Here is a 19696-nt window from a genome sequence, read left to right on the forward strand (position 1 = left end):
ATTCCTGTGGGACGAGAAATACAAAACGCATAAATATTTTCAAGTACACTTGATCAGGAATGCATTGCTACAGATTGGAAAAAAATAAAACAAAAACACTACACTAGAATTCCAATGTGGTTATTACCAACAGAAGCATTGATATACCCAAATTTACTGGAGAAAAATAAGATAATTACATATAAGGAATTGATAAACGATCAGGGAGATTTGAAAACGAAACAGGAACTGGAACAAGATATTGGCAGGGTTGTTGTTGTAAAATCAATAAAAAACTTTAATTAATAAATAAAATAAAATAGTGTAGGAGTATGTGGTCTGGCCAATGCCCAAGATTCCCTGTGACTCGTCTAAAGTCCCATACAAAGTCTTTTATGGGTCAATTACTTTGTTTCATCACTTTTATTATGGCTTCATTTTCATTGATCCGGTCTGGGTGTTCAAATCTGGCCCCAAGCAGCTCAACAAAACCATCGGCATCATTTAGTTCCCTCATTGTGCAGCTGGGCTATCCACTCAGCAGCATCCCCTTCATTCATCCCATCAGAAATCGCAGATACTAAGTCTCTATCTTTTTTGTATTGCTCTCCATACTGATCTATATGAGCCCCAATTCAGCTGAGGAAGTAAGCCAGTTTGGTGGGCTTACCATCAAATGTTGCTCTAAACCGGGGTGACGGTTGCCTCGCTGGTGGGATGGCATGGGTGGTGGGGCTGGGACCTGCTGGTGCGCAACGATGGGCAGTGGGGCAAGTACCAGCGGCTGAGCTGGAACCTGCAACGGGGCTGTGGCTGGTTACTGGACTGCGGCCAGAGGCGGGACAGGAGCCAACTGCTGTGCTGCTTGTTGGATTGCAGAGGGGGCAGAGCTCCAGCTGGCTGATGGATTAGCCCCCACTGATGTGCCGGGATCATTGAGACATGTTGGGCCCATGGTAATCCCTGAAAAATTGAAGCAGAAGGTGCTGGTTTCATTGGTACTGGACCCACCCCTGGCCGGGATAGAATGCAGCTGGTAGTGGTGGCGGTCCCCATGCCGGCTGCGTCTGCTGTCTCCCTCCTGCTGCTTGGTCTGACTGCGTCAAGCCGCCCCTCCAGTCATCCCTGGCTGGATAGAAGGATGCCTGCGCCATGCTAGTGTTGTGGCCTGTCAGCGGCCTGTGCAGCTAGTAGCTGATTCTGACACTGAGAAGGCTGGTGTGGTGCTGCGTCAGCAGCCTGTGCAGCTGGCACTCGAGTCAGACAGTGAGGAGGCTGGAGAAGATGTGGTGCCAGAGGCGGGGATTCAGCCAGGGCCTTCAGAACCTCCAGAAGCTCCCATAAGTGAAGAGGAAGAAGAGAAGGAGCCTCTTCTCGATGCATGAGCACGTAGAGCTGTTAAAAGGCAGGAGTGGCTCCTCAGGAGGAGGTCTCCTCGAGAGTAAGGCTTGGGGCTAATTGGCCACTCCCCTAGCCTATTTAAGGAAGGACGACAACTGATGCAATTTGTAGGAAACAACTTCGTTCATATTCCTTCGCATCTTGATTCCAGATACATTCAATGGCTCACACCACTTCTTCAGAAAGAGAATTGATAAATCTTGATAAGTCTTGATAAATCCTCCGGTATCTGTCCCCACGGCTCCCTCGGTGGTCTCCTCTTTCTCCTCCATCTTCGCTGTGTCTTTGCACCACTTGAATTTTAGGTCGATGCTGGGGCTCAGCACCCTGGACAACCCCCTTTCAGGGTGCTGTTATGATTTTAGAGACTCAGGTTAATGTCAGTGTTCCAGAAAAACCCAACTCCAATTAAAAACTCAGAGGCAAGCATTTTCTCAAAGTTCCATTTATTAGAGTAGGCATACTGGCACATCTGGGAAAATCCGAATCGGAGAGTTCCGGGTTTTCCCTCAGTAAATCAAAATCCCTAAAACCAACCCCTGACTCATCAGTCCATCACATGAACCACCATCCGTCCCATCTCGAGACATCATTCCAACCACTCCTCCTCCAGATGCAGGATTGTCTTGACCTTGACCAAAAGGAAGAATGCTATTTTGTTTAACTACATTCCCTCTACTAAATCCCCCCCTCCTACTTTCCCACACACAAGAAGATGGCAGCGTGGAAGCTTCCGGTCTCATATGGCTTCCAAAGCTGACATCTGCCTTTTCAGTTTTTGAGATTTTTTTGCATTGGGAGAAAAAAACCTAAATATACATTTTTACAGATATCATTCAGGTTTATTTTAAAGCATAAACATAGGTTTTGTCCCTGTAGCTTAATATAATTAACCCTGTGATGGAACATGTTTGTAAGCACTACTTTTATCTTTTAAAAAACATGCAATTCTTAAAATTTTGAAAGTAATTATGAAACCACATTAATGTATATATCATTTTATCTAAATTGATAAACAAGTATATAGGTATAGTAATATCATCTATTTTTCCTGAAGATAGTTGTGTGTTTAGTGTTGATTCATATGTCACTCAGCTATAACTAGTTTATCAAGTCAAGACGTTTTTCTGGGATTATCTCCTATATTCAGTGTAAGCAAAAATATATTAAATAATATAAGTAATAAATAGTGCTTTAAGAATGCTCAGTATTATACAAAGTAAAAATACTTGGGATTGCATTAAAATGTGAATTTTTTCTGTATCTTTCCTTTTTGTGCTGCTGTTGGTCTGTCCCCTGAATCATACTAGCTCGAGGTAGTCGCATTCCTCGACCTAGTGTGAGTCAGGGATGCAGTCGGGAAGCCAGTCGGGAAAGTAGCAGGGATACAAGCCCTGTCCGCTCTTTTGCACCCCTTGGTAAGTACATGGAGAGCTTATTATGCATGGTTGTTTGCTTCTGATTATCTGCTAATATAAGATGAAGTAAAAATAACAAGTAAATATTTTTCTGTATAAAAGAACTGATTTGCCTACTTTGGCTGAAGAATTTATTCATCTGAAGAGCTTAAAAATTTCCTGTAGAATTTTAAGAGTAATTGCACAATCCAAAGGCACATGCATAAGTATTTCTAAAGTTTTGTCGCATACATCAGTAATTTCTTCAATATATATGTTTCTGATTAATTTTTATTAAACTGAAAATAATTTTAGCAGAAAATCTGTCAAATCTCAAATTCAAGTTTCGAAGTTCTTGTTAAATGCAGGGGAATGAAATTTGATGGGAAAAACTAATGATAGTCACTCACCTCAACTGTACACTGAGGTGTAGGTATATTTTTCGTTTCTATGGTGCATAATTTTATTCATTACTTTTTTCTGTAACGTATTACATTTGTTTTCATTTTTCTCTAAATATTAGATTTGTTTTGATTTGATCTCTGCTTAATATTTTAGATAATTGTTTAATGTAAAAGTCATTATTCATATGATTATAGTGATGGCAGTGAAGATTCAAAGGACCTTGTATTTTGCTACCATGCAGAACTTGATGGCTTAGTCACTCAAAAAAATTATATAAATTTTTGAAAAAGATCAGACTGTAATTCTTATCAGGTTATTTTATGTCATATTGTTGCCATATAATGACAAATAACATAATCACATAACAGGAATAGAAGAATGATTAGTAATTTGAATATTTTTAATCATACTACTTAATGGGCAAATCTTACATAGGCAATTCAAAATCTGTATTTCATTTTATGATTCTGGCACGCTTTCCAGTGTTCATTCTTTTGAAAATGTAACATTCTAACCTGTTAACTGGCTCTTTACATCGTAAAGAGTAAATTGACTTGAGTTTCTGATTTCTAATGAAATCAGATGAGTACTGAATTAACAAAAATATTCTTCCTTGTAGTTATATTTTAATGTAACAAGTTTAAGTGTTATTAATTAAAGCTATCAATATTTCTTTTTTTAAAAAATCCATAGTTTTTTACATCTTTTTCAGGAAAGATTTTTCAGGAAAAAAAGGCTTACAGCAGGTTTAAAATACTATTTTAAAGCATCATGTTTTGTGTGTGAAATCCATCAGTACAATGGCACTGCTTGATACCTGCTTATGAACTTATTTTAATTAACATCTCAAGATTTAGTTGCTTTTAATTCAGAAAAAATAACATTTAGTGTTTCTTTCTAATAAAAAGATACATAGAATCATAGGAATTGAATATACGACTATACATGTGCACACATAAAAATATAACGTTTGTTTTATATGCATCTGTTAATTTTGACTGCAGCAGATTGTAATTTAAACAATGAAAAATAGTCACTGTGCTTCTGCTACCCTTGTTTTAATCAATTACGGCTAAATTGTTTTTATGATTTGCAAGATATACGATGAATTAAATCACATTAATTATGTATGTTATATCGCAAAATTTGAATCAATGCATTTTTATTTCAATATACTTTACAAATTTAACAAGAACTTCAATAATATTGTCTGTAAATTTCTAAGGTGAACAGCTGTCCTATATCCTTAGCTTCTGCAGTGTCTGCAATGAAGTGAATATTACTTAGAAACACTTAAACTAAATAAAAATTATAATAGTATTTTAACAACCAAGAATATGATTTCATGCCAAAATTTAAAACTGATTATTTCCAATTCCTGCATCTTCTTTATAAAATTATAAATTGCTTTGCACTTTATTAATCTTTTTAGGGTATAAGCAAGACTAGAAATGCTTTCTATAGGTAGTTCTTGACTTACAACCACAGTTGGGACTGGAACTTCCATTGCTAAATAAGGTGGTCATTGAGTTCAGCTGAGTTTACAGCCTTTTTTTTACCATGATCATTAAGTAAATTTGGCTTCCACTTCACTTGTTGGAAACCTTCACTTGTTGGGAAGGTTGCAGATGGTATAGAAATATAATAAATAATAATGGTGAGCATGTGATCCCAGGATACTGCAACCATTGTAATTACATGCCAGTTTTTATCACATGACCACAGGGGTGCAGTAGTCATAAGTGTGAGAACTGGTCATGAGTCACTTTTTTCAATTCTGTCATAATTGCAAACAGCTAACAAACAGATGGGTGTAAGTCAGTGGTGGGTTCCTCCCAGTTCCGCCGAGCCGGTAGCGGTGACAATATGATGTCACCGAACTGGTTCTGTCACCACCCCCACCCCCGTGTTATTCTTACCTTTTATTTGGCCCCACCCCCAATCTATTGCTGCCTCCTGAGTCCCAGCTGATGGCTAGAGGGAAAAAAACTGTTTAAACTCTTGCCGTGGGGCTTCAAAGGGCTGCCCTACAGCTGATCAATGTTAAAAGAAAACAAATGAGTAGACCAGTGCCTTCAAAAATACATGAGTAGATCAGTGCCTGCAAAAATATATGAGTAGATCAGTGCCTGCAAAAATACATGAGTAGATCAGTGCCTGCAAAAATACATGAGTAAATCAGTGCCTGCAAAAATAAATGGGTAGATCGGTACCTCTGCTAAATCCTAAATAATTGTCACATGACCATCAAGCCATGCCCACAAAATAAGCCACGCCCACAGAACCGGTAGTAAAAAAATTTAGAACCCACCCCTGGCATAAGTCAAGGAGTAGTCTGGGGTTTTTTATAAAATAGTTCCAAGTGATATGTTCTGGATAGATGAAATATTACCATAGACAACCAGGAGAACTTAGACAAGACTGTTACACTCTAGTTTTTCATTCAGTAGCCACAAGAATATGTGAAATGATAGTACCCACTTAATCACCTACATGCCACTTAATCTATATATAAAGTAGCTAAGGAGCTAATTTTTAATTCTAAAAAATCACATGTATTTCATCGCTTTGATTCATTTTGTGTGTAAATTGGCTGGTAGATGCAATCCCCATTGACCGAACCTTCTAAACCAGTTCTTGCATTCCACCTGCTTCAAAGGTGTGAACAATCCCTGCCCAGAATGGTCATTTCAAGCTTGTAGCATTTTGCAATATAATTTAGCTTAGCTGAGCTGAAAAGTTTGGAAGGATAAGACGTGGCTAGCATTGGACTGTGAAGAAAGCTAGGATCTAGCCAAATAAGGTAGGAGAGATAAATTCTTCATTAATCCTGTAGCAATGAGTTCCATATTCTTGTCAGAAAAACAACATAGCGGTGCCCATAGGACTTTTACCTTTTGTCTTCCTTGTAGTTTGATCAATTACTACAGCTTTGATATCTTAGTAAATCCAATGAGAGAAATAATTATCTTTCCATCCCCAACATCACTTACAGTCTCCTTTGCATCCACTTCAAATAATCACAGAGTCCTGTAAATATATTTATTTCAGCCACTAGCCTGATGTTGCCACTAACAGTATTTCTGAACAATTTTCAGTAGCACAGTTCTGAATATACCGTGGCAGAATTTGGACACAAGTGGTTGACCATAGGAGCTATAAGTTGTTTTAGATGTTCCACAACAAAGACTCATTGTAATTTCACCCTTGGTTACTATTCACTATGTGAATCAGTCTCCAGAGACAGGCTGATTTCTCACTATGCCTAGAACTTGCTTCATTGCTCTCTCTGCAGTTTTCCTGTTCTGTATTATTATAATAACAGAGAGGGTTCATATGGTCCTGTTATTATAGCTTCCAGGCATCACTCCAGATCTACTGGTGCTCTCTACTCTCCAGATGTTTATGGGGCTACAGGTGAAGGATGAGTACTCTTTCCTATCATTTGTGCCATCATTCTGGATTAATTTTTACAATATTTGGTTTCCCATATTGTCTATTTTTATTGTTTTCTACATTAGCTTGTATTCATAATTTTGGGATAATTGAAGTATGTGAAACAATGCTTTCATTCCATATACCCTAAACTTTTTCTCCTCCTAATTTAAGGTGAATGTTGCCTTTTTTTGTTTCATTCTTTATTTCTAAAGCTTTATTAATGCATGTTTCTTTTACATTCACAAAGATACAGCTTATATTGACCAAGTTCCTTAATATGGTTCTTAATTTCTAAACCAGTAAAGACCAGACTGAACACATTTTAATAGGAGATTTATATAAGTTGTCAGTCTTTGAGTTCCTGTATAATTATGCTATCGATAGAATTTTGTTTTGATATTATAGAAGCTACAGAAAATAATTGTAAAATAACATGCATTTACATTTGCATTTAAGTATCAACATTACAGTGCAATTCAATTTTATCAGAAAATTTTGGGAACTCAATTTGGTAAACATGGTTCTTTTCAGGGAGGACAAGGAGAAAATGATGACACATAGCTGACTTCATCATGCAAATGCTATAAGTTATATACTTAAATTGGATATTAGAAATTAGTATTAGATCAAACTTTCTTTGCAGTTTTTACTATAGCAAATCCTTAAAAATGTCATTTTCACCTTTTCCAAAGGTACTTTGGAAAAACCTAAGGAAAATTTTATCTGCAGATACAATTGCTTGATATGCATGTATTAACATTGTCTAGATTAGAGCCTATTACACTTCCTTGATTTAATAAATCAAATGTCATCTGGGATTAGTAGTAAGGAACCAAAAGGGATAGAATTTATATATTTCAGATATTTGTTCCTTTCCAAATAAATATTATATTTCCATTTTTTAAAACAATATATTAAACTTTCTAAGTCAAGTCAAATTAATTAATTTAATTAATTAATTGTTTCTTTATGCTGTTTATTTCAGGTTTTGGAATTAGTCAATCAAGCCGATTGTCTTCATCAGTTAGTGCCATGCGTGTCTTAAACACAGGCTCAGATGTTGAAGAAGCAGTAGCAGATGCTTTGGTATGTTTTTGTGGGGATAACAAAGTAGGATTTTTATTTTCTTATGCTTTATTATATTATTGTCTAATTTAATTATTGATTCTGCCAAGTTAAATGATGCTCCTTTCCTAATAAATGTTAGTCCATATCTTTTTTCTTTATATAAACATATTTTTCTTAAGCCTATATGTTCTCTGAAACCCAGGCTAACTTGTCTTCTACCTGTTTTATAAGATAAAAGATAATGTCTTGCATGTAAATGTGTTGTATTCTGTGATACTGATGTGAGAGAGGATTATGCATAATTTTGCAGAGAGTAGTGTTAGCTACACCTATTATTACTTTAAAACAAATATAAATACAAATCACTGGCTGAGAAATCCAGCTGAGTTAATAAAATAATATTTTAATTAGGTATCATGACACATGTCGCCTTTATAAGCCCTACTTCACATCTCAGTTTTTTTCCACTCTGCTCTTTGATCTCACAGTAATAATCTGATGGCTTCAACAGGAATTCAATTTATATCAAAATTGAATTCTTGTGCTGTAAATCATATCTCCCTCTCCCTCCCTCTCCCTCTCTTTCTCTGTGTGTATTTTGATTCTACCTGCTTAGCATATTTGCTAACAAGCTATTCAATGTTTATATTCATAACATTTGTTTTTTCTATAATGCTCTCAGCTGTTAGGAGACATTCGGACAAAGGTATAACTATTATTGTTTTCCTATTAATATTTATTTATTTATATATATATATATCCTAAACTTTATAATATATAAACAAAACACTATTTTGATAAATAGGCTTTATATTCTGCATACATGTTTTAAATTACCAAAAGATTCTAAATAGGTTTATATTGTAAATGTAAATTAAATTTAAGTAAATTCCAGATATTTGTCTGTATGTTTTTTTTTAAAGTAATGCAGCCCCAGCAGGACAAGCTATAATGTGAAATCACTAGAACATCTGCTGTGTTTTATCTCACCTATAGCAGTTATAATAATGACTGGGGAGAATGTAATTTTAATTAGATCTTTAGTTTAAATATTTCCTTTTGCAGTTAAATAACAATAAGCATTTCCTCATTTTAGTGATGTCTGAAGATAGTAGTAGGATCTGGAAAATTGAACATCTGAACTGACTGATAAAAGGAGCTTATTTTGCCATTGTTTATCTTATGATTTTTTCCTGTATAATAGAAAAAGCCAGTTCGAAGGAGGTATGAATCTTATGGAATGTACTCTGATGATGATGCTAACAGTGATGCTTCCAGTGCCTGCTCAGAAAGATCCTATAGCTCACGAAATGGCACAATACCCACCTACATGCGACAGACAGAAGATGTCGCTGAGGTCCTTAACCGCTGTGCAAGTTCCAACTGGTCAGAGAGAAAAGAAGGTCTTCTTGGTCTACAAAATTTATTAAAAAATCAGAGGACATTAAGGTAAGAAATTTATTTTCATTGTACTCAGATATAAAAGTATTACTTTTAATAGTGCACATTTTAGTCTCAATCTTATTAGTTGCTTTCAGTAGAAAACATATATTTATAATCTTAAATTATATTTATAAGACCACCTAACTCTAGATGACTTCAGGCAGCAAACAATAAAAATCAAGAATAAAAGCAATCAGAAAAAAATGGTTAATGTGAAGATACTTTCTGTAATCAATCTCATATATGCACCATCCTAGAGGAGTTCTGCACTCACCAAAACATGGGAGAAGAACCAGTTCTTCAAGGAGGAGTGGAGAGATCATTCAGACCTCTATGTGCTGTTCCAGAGAGCATGCATTATTACAGAAAAGCATGCTTATAGACCATAGGTGGAGGGAGGGATCAATAATAGCAAACTGAAAAGTAGTCAGAGTGATCTGACCATGACAGAACTGGCAGTAATGTATCCCAGCTGCAAATCTCTTGTCCTAAGACAAAAACTATATCCAATGTGCAATCTTTGGTGTGTCAGACCATTACCCTCCACCTTCCTTGGCCAAGGAATCAATCCAACAACCACCCACACAGCTACAATCACAGCTGCTCTTGCTGTCAGACACTCAGCAGTTCAGTGTTCCATAATGCCACAAGTATCCAGAGTTAGTGCAAGTTCAACCCATTCCAGTTTTACACAACAACTCCTAGTCTCAATCTATAGTGGCTTTCCAATCTAATAATCCAATCAGCTAAACCACAGGTCATTTAAGAAATTGTTTCATAAAGTCCACGGGTGAAATCCAAAATGAGAGTCTGGACCTGGCTGTGAGAGATGTATGTCTGGACTATTGTAACGCTCTCTACATGGGGCTCCCCTTGAAGAGCACCCGGAGGCTCCAACTGGTCCAGAATGCGGCCACGCGGGTAATTATGTAACACCGCTCCTGCGCAAGCTTTACTGGCTCCCGGTGGTCTTCTGGGTGCAATTCAAGGTGTTGGTTGCCACCTTTAAAGCGCTCCATGGCATGGGCCCTGGGTATCTACAAGACCACCTTCTGCCACCGATAGCCTCCCATTGACCGGTATGCTCCCACAGAGAGGGGTTCCTCCGGGTGCCGTCAGCTAGACAATGCCAGCTGACGACCCCCAGGGGGAGAGCATTCTCTGTGGGGGCCCCTACCCTCTGGAATGAGCTGCCCCCGGAGAATTCGTAGGATTACTGACCTGCGTACCTTTCGCCGTGCCATAAAAAAATTACTATTCCAACAAGCAGGGCTGGCCTAAATAATAATAATATTTTTACTATTTTAATGGGTTGTTTTATTAGAATTTTCGGCCAATTGATTTAATTGTTTTAACTTGTTTTTAATTTTTCTATTGTCATAGTTTTATTTCTGGCTGTACACTGCCCTGAGTCCTTCGGGAGAAGGGCAGTATAGAAATTTAATAAAATAAATAAATAAATATATATATATATGTCCGGACAGCTGCAGGAGTCGGCAGTAACAGAAAAAATTATCTAAATACTTGCACTTTACCCTAAGCTTAATTTTTATACAGATATGATTTTCAGGGAAATTGAGGAATCTAAAACACATGCACAGATTTCACTCATTGTGATATTTAAGTTCAGAAAAAAATTAAATAACAATAAAGTATGTTTTCCTAAGCTTGACTGCCATGTTGAAAGGATTCAGATAAGCACAGAGAAGAAGAGAAGAACAAACTATCTTGTGTTTAGTGCTGTGCAGATGAGAGATTGCTTGAGTGATGGTAGTTTGGTAGACAAAACAAATTCAATACCCTCACTCTCTGCAACCTCCAAATGGCACTATATGTAGAATGATTATCTTACAATCTGTACTCAAAGGCATTGTTACATTATTTTTTTAAGCTCCTGTCAGAAAGTCACTTAATACAGTATTAAAGTTTGTATTAAAGCAGGAATGTATTTCAGTCCATTGTTTTTGAAGCAATCAAGACAATTAATATAATACACATAATTATTATAATTACATAATTACTCAAATTATATAAATGCATCATAAATTACATCAATTAGGTAAATTTGCATTTAACAGACACTCGGATCCAAAGGATATCCCATGTCTCCAAGTAGTCCATAAAATTGAACTTTTCACAGAGACAGGATCTAAGAAGATTTTCAGAACAAAAATGTTAGACAAGGAAAATGAAGCTATTACAAACACAGATGTTAACTTTCAATCCTGGGAAAGGGGATGAAGTAATTGTACTACCCAAGCCTTTAAGAAACATTTATTGATCTAAGTATTACATACATTTTCTGAAATAAGCTAATTCAAATGCATAATTACATTTCAAATGTTCATTGTATTCCATGTTCAATCTATTATACTTAACATAGCCATGAATTTTGACTCATAACATTTTTCACAGCAGTAATTGTGTCATGGGATTTAATCCATATAGTCCATGGAATTGAAGAATGTTACAGTTCAAAGTCACCTCTGATAGCAAGAGTCAGAAGATATACTCATTTAAATTTGGCCTCTTTCTTAAAGTAGATTTGTGTATTGCAAAACAACTAGCTCAGTTTGCTTCATTTTTAAAAAAAATGGACATTACTTACTATATTCACTTGAAGGAAGACTGATTAGCCCTTTTGCAAATAAATTATTTGTAGGATTATTTTGTGGCCATCAAACAAAAGCAGATATTCTTGAAAGCAAGGGAATGAGAGAGGACAAAAGCAGCTTTTAGGTCCTGTGTATACAAAAATACTGAAAGTCAAAAGGATTCCCAAACACTACTCTATATAATAGCCTTATAAGTCTAGTTTTTTTACCTTTGAGAAGAGTGCAAGATCTCAATAAAATCTATATGTCTCATTCTCTCCCACACCTGTACAAGGCAGTCAATACAAAATAGTAGGATGGTTTCTTCATCCTTTTTATTTGTATATGCAGGCAGAATTAATACAAGGCAGCAGCAGTTGCTTAAAATGAACCTTACATAACACGAAACACTCAACTATCAGTCAGATATTTGCCTATTCAGACATAGAGAATTCATTGCATTAAGGCGGGTATTATCAGTAACTTAAATTTTTACAGAAGTGTGATTTTTTCTGGTTTAGTCTTAGACTTTCGTTAAATAATGGAATTGGATGCCAAGAGTCAGAGTAGGAAAAGCCTGTACCAGGAAATAGCTGATTTGTTTTAACAATACCCTGTTTTCCCCAAAATAAGACATCCCCTGATAATAAGTCCTATTAGGCTTTTGAGTGCATGGCAATAAGGCCAAGCACTTATTTCAGGGTTCAAAAAAATATAAGATAGGGTCTTATTGTCAGGAAAACACCGTACTATCATTTGCAACTGTTATTCACATGACCCAGTTTTCTCTATTTTCTGAGGTAAAAATAAGAATCCATTCTGAATTCTCTTCAGGAAGGGTCTTGATAGCTCAGGGACAGCATGGATGGAAAGAACAATGAGGCTCTTTATGTGACTTATCAAAAATTACTGAAGGAATAACTATTTCTATTGTATTAAGGGTACCTCATAACGACTTTACAAAGGGGAAAATGAGATTTAAAAAGCAATTTTTAGACAAGTATTGATACTCCTCAACTTACCATCATTTGTTTAGCCACTATTTAAATAGTCATAAGTGAACAGTGATTTATAGCCAGTTCCCGCACTTACAATTATCACAGCACATGATCAAAATTTGAATATATGGCAACTAGCATGTATTTGTGACAATTACAGCATCCCAAAGTCATGTGATCTCCATTTGTGACCTTCCCAGCCAGTTTCCAATGAACAAAGCCAATGGGGAAGCCAGATTTGCTTAACGACAGTGGCTCATTTAACAACTGCAGTAATTTGCTTAACAATTATGCTAAAAAAGCTCATAAAAATCACTTGATTTACTTGACAACCACCTGAGCAATAAAACTATGGTTCCAGTTATGGTTATAAGTCAAGGACTACCTGTAAAATGGCTTAAGAGGGCATATATGATAAATGTTTGCGGTGCTGACCCTGAAATAAAGCTTTTTTCTTTCAAAACAATAAGGGCATCCACTTATTCCATGCTGTCATTTTCCTTAAGGACATATGTGATAAAACATCAGTCCAACTCATATTTTCTGCAGAATCTTCTTTTAAGATTAGAATTAGAATATTCTCTATATACCGTGTTTTCCCCAAAATACGACCTACTCAGAAAGTAAGTCCTAGCTTGATTTTTACATATGCGCCCAATATAAGCCCTACCCACCCCCAAAATTGCTTAGCGCATTGTAAGCCACCCTGAGTCTCTGGAGAAGGGCGGCATATAAATCAAATTAAAAAAAAAAAGCCCTAATTAAGACCCCGCCCACTCCAGGGTGCACAGATAAAAATTAAGCTGGGGGGTGCACTACTACTTACCTTCAGATAGTTGCAACCAGGCCTCACAACCTTGGCTCATTTCTTTTGCTACAGGTGGCAAGGCTTTCCTGAAGGCCTTTCTAGCCGATAATAGAGCTCCAGATCGATCCAGAGCTCTGTTATTAGCTGCTGAGGCCTTCAGGAAAGCCTTACTGGCCTTGCCAGACGAAGAAGTTCCTGAAGACCTTTGATAGCGAAAAAGAGGCTGGAGGTGATGCGCACAAGTAAGGTGAGTCAGTGGACAATTTCCCCCCAAAAAATAAGATGTGGTGCCTTTTTTGATGGCAAAATATAAGATGGTCTTATTTTCGGGAAAACATGGTAGGTAAAACAGGGCAATGTATTATTAAAAATTCTTTGGATTTTATGAGATCATCAACAAATTATATTTTTAAAAAATGGAATTGCAAACATTTTAAAGTAAATTAGGACATAGATTTTTTGAAGTTCTTCACATCCCTCTGAAGTTTTACTAAAGTAATATTTTATCATTTTGGCAGTCGTGTTGAATTAAAAAGATTGTGTGAAATCTTCACGAGGATGTTTGCTGATCCTCATAGCAAGGTATGTATTTCCATTTTATTATTTACTAGGCATTATATAGATTAAAATTCTAAAAGCTTTATTATTGGTGTGGCTTCACTCACAAAGCTAAATGATAAGATATAGGCCCATGGATTTCAAGTATTGATGTTCTTCTCCAATTACACAAGTCCAGGATTCCTAAATGCAAGATAGGACCTCACCAGATTCAGATAATTCTTGCTTAGAGACCAGTCACTTAATGACTGTTTCAAGTTACAATGGACTTTAAAAAAACCTCATTACAGCTCATTCCCAAAATCACAACCACTGCCACAGTCACCCACCCCTTGGTCACATAATTGCTTTTGGGGCATTTGGCAACCAGCTCAATTGAGAATCATTTGCAGCATCTTGCAGTCATGTGGCTGTGTTTTTTCTCCAGCAAAATTTGAGGAGAATAGATTTTTTAATTTACTAAATGACTATAGTGACTCACTTTATAATCGTTGCAAAATCAAATCAGATCACAGAGTGATCTATTTAACTACCACATGATTTACTGACTAAAATTCGAAGCCCATTTGAAGTTGTTAAGTGAGGACTACCTATACATAGTGTGGACCTTACTTCACATTTAATTCACATCCATAAATCTAATGTAGAAACCTCAGAAGTGCTTAACTTATTATTCAAGTTATCTGTAATGTATGGGCAAATAATGTTTTCCCTTAAGTAGCAGTGGCTTGAGACTCCGGAAAGCATTTTGTTAAACCATTAAGATATATATATATATACCTTTGAATCATTTTGTTGTCTTTTTCAGGCCTTTATTCAATCCAGTTCTTCATTTCTTTTTTCTTTCCCCTATTTTTAGAGTCTTCTAATTTCTTTTTAATATACAAAATGGATGTTTTCTTTGTCTTGTTTTGTCTCTGTGTAACATTGAGAATGAAGCATCTGCTGAAGAAAGAAACAAAAAAACCCAGTATCTTTTGGCCAAGCCAAGAAGAGAATCACTTAGTGAGTCTTTTAGGGAGAATGCAGATATTAGTGGAACAATCAATAACTCCAAGCCCAATTATGTGATATTTAGCAGAAGTCATAATATCAGTATTGGGGCATTTCAAGCTTTCTGTTCTCCTGCAGCAAGCCAACCCATTGGTTTGTGTACTTATCAAATAAAAATTGCAAAAGGAGGGGCTTGTGTTAGTCTGTTAGTCTGTGGTAGCCAAATTTTAGGCAGAATTTGGTAGCAAACACCTTTCCAACTAGCAAATGTAGTAAAATGAGCTGTAACTGTGCACGTGATGCTTGTTCTGACCCGGCTCCCAAACACTACAACTACGCTATTTGTAACTAAACGTTCCCTTTATTAGGAGTGCTAGCAACCCCGGCAAAGTGTCTCTCTCTCACAGCAGGCTAACGAAGTCTCCAAGTGCCTGTGGAAAGCAAAGCTTGCTCCCTTTCCCCTGAAATGATTTCGATGCACTAGGAGTCTCTCTCTGTCTCACCACAAGCGTAACAGAAGTCCTGGAAGGTGCGCTCACTCTTTTCCCAGCAATAGACACCCACACACACACTTTGAAGGCGCGCCCAATTCTCAGTGCCTTAGAATTCCGATACAGTTCCAGACAGGATTCAGAAGTTTGGACTATCAGTGGCTGACTGACAGGAAGACCAATAGTTGTCTGCCACACCTGTTCATCTCCACCCCCTGCCTTTTATCCCCAGAGCTAGGGTGGTGCTTAGCTAGCAGCGGTGGCTCTTCCATCCCGATGACCAGTCCATAGAGTCCCGCTGCTCTCCTCTGCCATCCGCACATCAGGCATGGGACCCAGCTGTTCCTCCTCTTCCTCATCAGCAATCTCCGGACCTGGGGACAATTGACTAATGGACAGCCAAGGCTCCACCTCTGTCTCTATCTCTCTCAGTTCCAGTCCCTCTTCCCCCTCAGAGCTCTCAGATTGCCTTGATGCTGGCCCTGATTCCCACTCTGCCTCAGCTGCTGGAGGGCCAGCGACTGACAAGCCACAACAATGTGACGCATCTAATGAAGTGAGCTACAGCTCATGAAAGGTTATGCCTTTTAATAACATGTAGTAATCAGAAAATCAGTAATTCCAGACTGTTTTGCACATCAAGTACAAATTGAAATTATTTCTTTCACCCACCATCACACGGCAGTAAAGAGCTATTCTCTCTCTCTCTCTCTCTCTCACACACACACACGTGTTAGATTTGATCAACAACTGAACACAAGGCACACGTGCTTCCAGTTAAAAATTAGATGTTCCTCTTTCCACATATTACCAATATATTCCCACTTTTCAGACTTAGAGGAAAGTAGAGGCTATTAAGAGCAGGATTAAACAAACAGCCTTGTAGTCTTTTTTTTTTTCATTGCCCAACTAATTGGGGAGTAAAATTAATTATTTGATCTATATTTCCTAGCCTCTGGGGAGAAAATATTAAATCCTAAATAATAACTAGGTAAATACTAGATTTTGGAAATTGAATCAATTATATTTACTAATGGCTCTGTTTTCATTTAAGAATTTATAGCCATTTTTTTTTCTTCAGATAAAGGTTTGCCTCAGAGGGAACATTGTTCTCCAACTGTTTGTAAGCCACCCAGAGTTGCTGCAACAGTGAGATGGACTGCATATTATCATAATCATAAGTTTATTTGTCGAGTATATATATGATAACAGGTAAAAGTATAAACATAATTTGAATACATGAAAAGAGTAAGTAAAAAGGAATATTAGGACAGGGATAGTAGGCATGCTGGTGTACTTATGCACGCCCCTTACAGACCTCTTAGGAATGGGGTGAGGGAAACAGTAGACAGTTTAAGGTTAAAGTTTTGGGGGTTTGGAGAAGAAACTACAGAGTCAGGTAGTGCATTCCAGGCATTGACCACTCTGTTACTGAAGTCATATTTTCTGCAATCAAGTTTGGAGCAGTTTACCTTGAGTTTGTATCTGTTATTAGCTCGAGTATTGTTGTGGTTGAAGCTGAAGTAGTCATTGACAGGAAGGACATTGTGGCAGATAATTTTATGTACTATGCTTAGGTCAGACTGAAGTTGGTGTAGTTCTAAGTTGTCTAAACCTAAAATTTGGAGTCTGGTGGCATAAGGTATTTTATTGCAGTTAGAGGAATGGAGGACTCTTCTCATAAAATATCTCTGGACTCTCGATTGTATTTATGTCCGATATGCAGTATGGGTTCCAGACAGATGAGCTGTATTCAAGAATTTTGACCACTTGTTGTCTGTTTGACAGGAAGGCAGCTATCCATTTATGTAGGAGTCCAGAAATGCCATAGGATTTTAGTTTTATAAGTAATTTGTTGTGTACCACTGAATCAAAAGCTTTACAGAAGTCTATGTAAACTGCGTCTATTGCTTTACCCTGGTCAAGATGTGTGGTCCATATGTTTTTACAATGTAGTAGTTGTAGATTACAGGATAATTTTTTCGGAAACCAAATTGTTTGTAGGAAAGTAGGTTGTTTGTCTCTAGGTGTAGTGTAATAGATTGATTAATGATTGATTCCATGACTTTGCAGGTGACGCAACATAAAGAGATTGGTCTGTAATTTTCAACTAGGCTAGGGTCTCCCTTTTTGAAGATAGGTATGACCTTGGCTTGTGACTATTGGTAGGGCAAGGTGCTGGTACTGAAAGATTTTTCAAAAATTATGCTTAGAGGTTCTGCAATTGCAGTGGAAAGATTTTTTAAGAAGTATGCACATAGTCCATCAGGTCCAATAGATAGAGATGGTTGTAGATTGTGTATTGCCTTTTCAACATTGTCTTCTGTAAAATCAATATGTATAAGATCATCGTAATCGTTGTAATTATCTGTAGTACGACTGGGAAATATGGGTATGTGTTGTTGCTGTTTACAAAGACTGAGCCGAAGAACGTGTTAAAGAGATTGGCTTTAACTGTTTCATCAATACAGTCTTCATTGTTTGGTCCTTTTAGAGGTGGGATGGATCTCGAGTCTTTAAGTTTGTTTTTTACAAAATTATAGAAGGCAAGGGTGGATTTTGTGCATAGAAGGTTTTCTTCTTGCTTGATGTGATAATTGGTGCATTCAGTCTTTATTTGTTGGCATAAGTTTTTGTAGCGGTTTTTGAAGTTAGCTACGTTGTTAGTTTTGTTTTTTCGCCAAAGAGATTTTTGTCTGGATTGTAATTTCCTTATTGTTATTGGTAGTTTATTTTTTCTGGTTTTGTGGGATGTTAGTGGTACGTAAAGTTTAATGATTCTTTTGACTTCGCGCAAAAAAACGCTGTAATGGTCATCAGCAATATTACAACCAGAAAATAGAATTTGCCAATCAAGAGATGAGAGTTCATTGTCTATGAGATCACAGTTGGCTTTTTTAAAGTTATAACTGGGAATCCCATCATTATGATGATTTTTGAGAGGGTGTAAATTGAGACAAAAGTCAATCATGCTGTGGTTGCTGTTGGAGAATAGTTCTTTTATTTGTAGTCCATAAGTTGAATTTAAACTGTTGCAGAAGATGAGATCAAGGCAGTTGATCAAGTCCCAGATTAGTTACAGTATTGTACAGGATTGCATGTATAGGTTCAGTTGTACATTCATTTAGGGTCCAATTAATAAATGGTAAGTTAAGGTCACCAAGAAAGATTATTGGGTGTGGGCAGGAGGCTGTCCAGGTTAGTAGTGAAGTTAACTTGTTTGCATGTTCAATGTCGTAATCTGGGGCTCTGAAACAAAGTAAGAATCGAAATGTGGTATTTAAGGACAGGTCGCAGATGATGGTCTCAGGAAGAGCAGGTTTGCATGTAACTTGAATATTTTTTAGATGTAAGGACTTTTTGTAGAAGATAGCAACATCACCTGCTCTACGGATTTCATGATCTGACCAGTAAACATGATAGTCTCTTATTGTAGTAATGGAGTCAGGGAGGGATGTATTCAGCCATGTTTCACAGACAAATATAATGTCGCATATAGCCGTATTCAGTAAGAGGAGGAATTCAGGTATTTTATTTACAATGCTTCTTGCATTAAGTAGCTTGCATTTAAGGTCAGTAGTAGTAGTAGGAAACAAACAAAGAAAAAACTTCATTTACCTCATTAATGAAATAAAACACTGTTTTTTATAATAATCTATTTTTATTCCATTGCAAGAAGCTTCAATTTTCATAGATTCCAAAATATTTCAAATAATATAATCACTTACCTTTCTCCCCCTATGAATTTCAGTGGCTTGGTCAGATTTTAGTAACTCCACTGTTAATTTGAGCATCCTAACATTCTTTTTTCAGAATATCTGGGAGAAGTCAGAGTTGTGTTTTTATATTAGTGACTGTTCAAAGTTACAATGTTATTGAAACAGTGACTTATGACCAGTTTTCACACTTAAAATCATTGTAACATCTCCATGGTCACATAATCAAAATTCAGGTGCTTGGCAGTTGGTATGTATTATGATGGTTGCAGTGTCCCACAGTCATATGTCATCATTATAACCTTCCTGTCCAGCTTCCAACAAGCAAAGTCAATGGGAGAAATCATATTCCCTTAACAACTGTATGATTCACTAACAACCACATTGATTTACTTAACAACTGTGAC

General features: G+C 36.7%; 1 protein-coding gene across 50 annotated transcripts in view; it reads left to right on the top strand.

Moving 5' to 3' along the window:
* The window catches only part of CLASP2 (cytoplasmic linker associated protein 2), a 495740-nt gene that overhangs the window by 399895 nt on the left and 76149 nt on the right, over positions 1–19696 (top strand). For 25 of the 50 annotated variants that reach the window (XR_015734236.1, XR_015734237.1, XM_060686009.2 and 22 more), the window contains 6 exons: positions 2691–2798; positions 6537–6599; positions 7606–7706; positions 8371–8394; positions 8893–9137; positions 14050–14113. Coding sequence is in view for 48 of the 50 variants with exons in the window: in XM_060686009.2 (XP_060541992.1) it covers positions 2691–2798; positions 6537–6599; positions 7606–7706; positions 8371–8394; positions 8893–9137; positions 14050–14113 (605 nt within the window). In the remaining 2 variants the exon portion in view is untranslated. The remainder of the gene's footprint in view (positions 1–2690; positions 2799–6536; positions 6600–7605; positions 7707–8370; positions 8395–8892; positions 9138–14049; positions 14114–19696) is intronic. The other 25 variants (XM_060685990.2, XM_087894101.1, XM_060685997.2 and 22 more) reach the window with 5 other exon arrangements.

The sequence above is a fragment of the Pantherophis guttatus genome, chromosome 4, assembly GCF_059756535.1.
Source record: "Pantherophis guttatus breed Tessera chromosome 4, ASM5975653v1, whole genome shotgun sequence".
In the NCBI taxonomy this organism is placed as follows: domain Eukaryota; kingdom Metazoa; phylum Chordata; class Lepidosauria; order Squamata; family Colubridae; genus Pantherophis; species Pantherophis guttatus.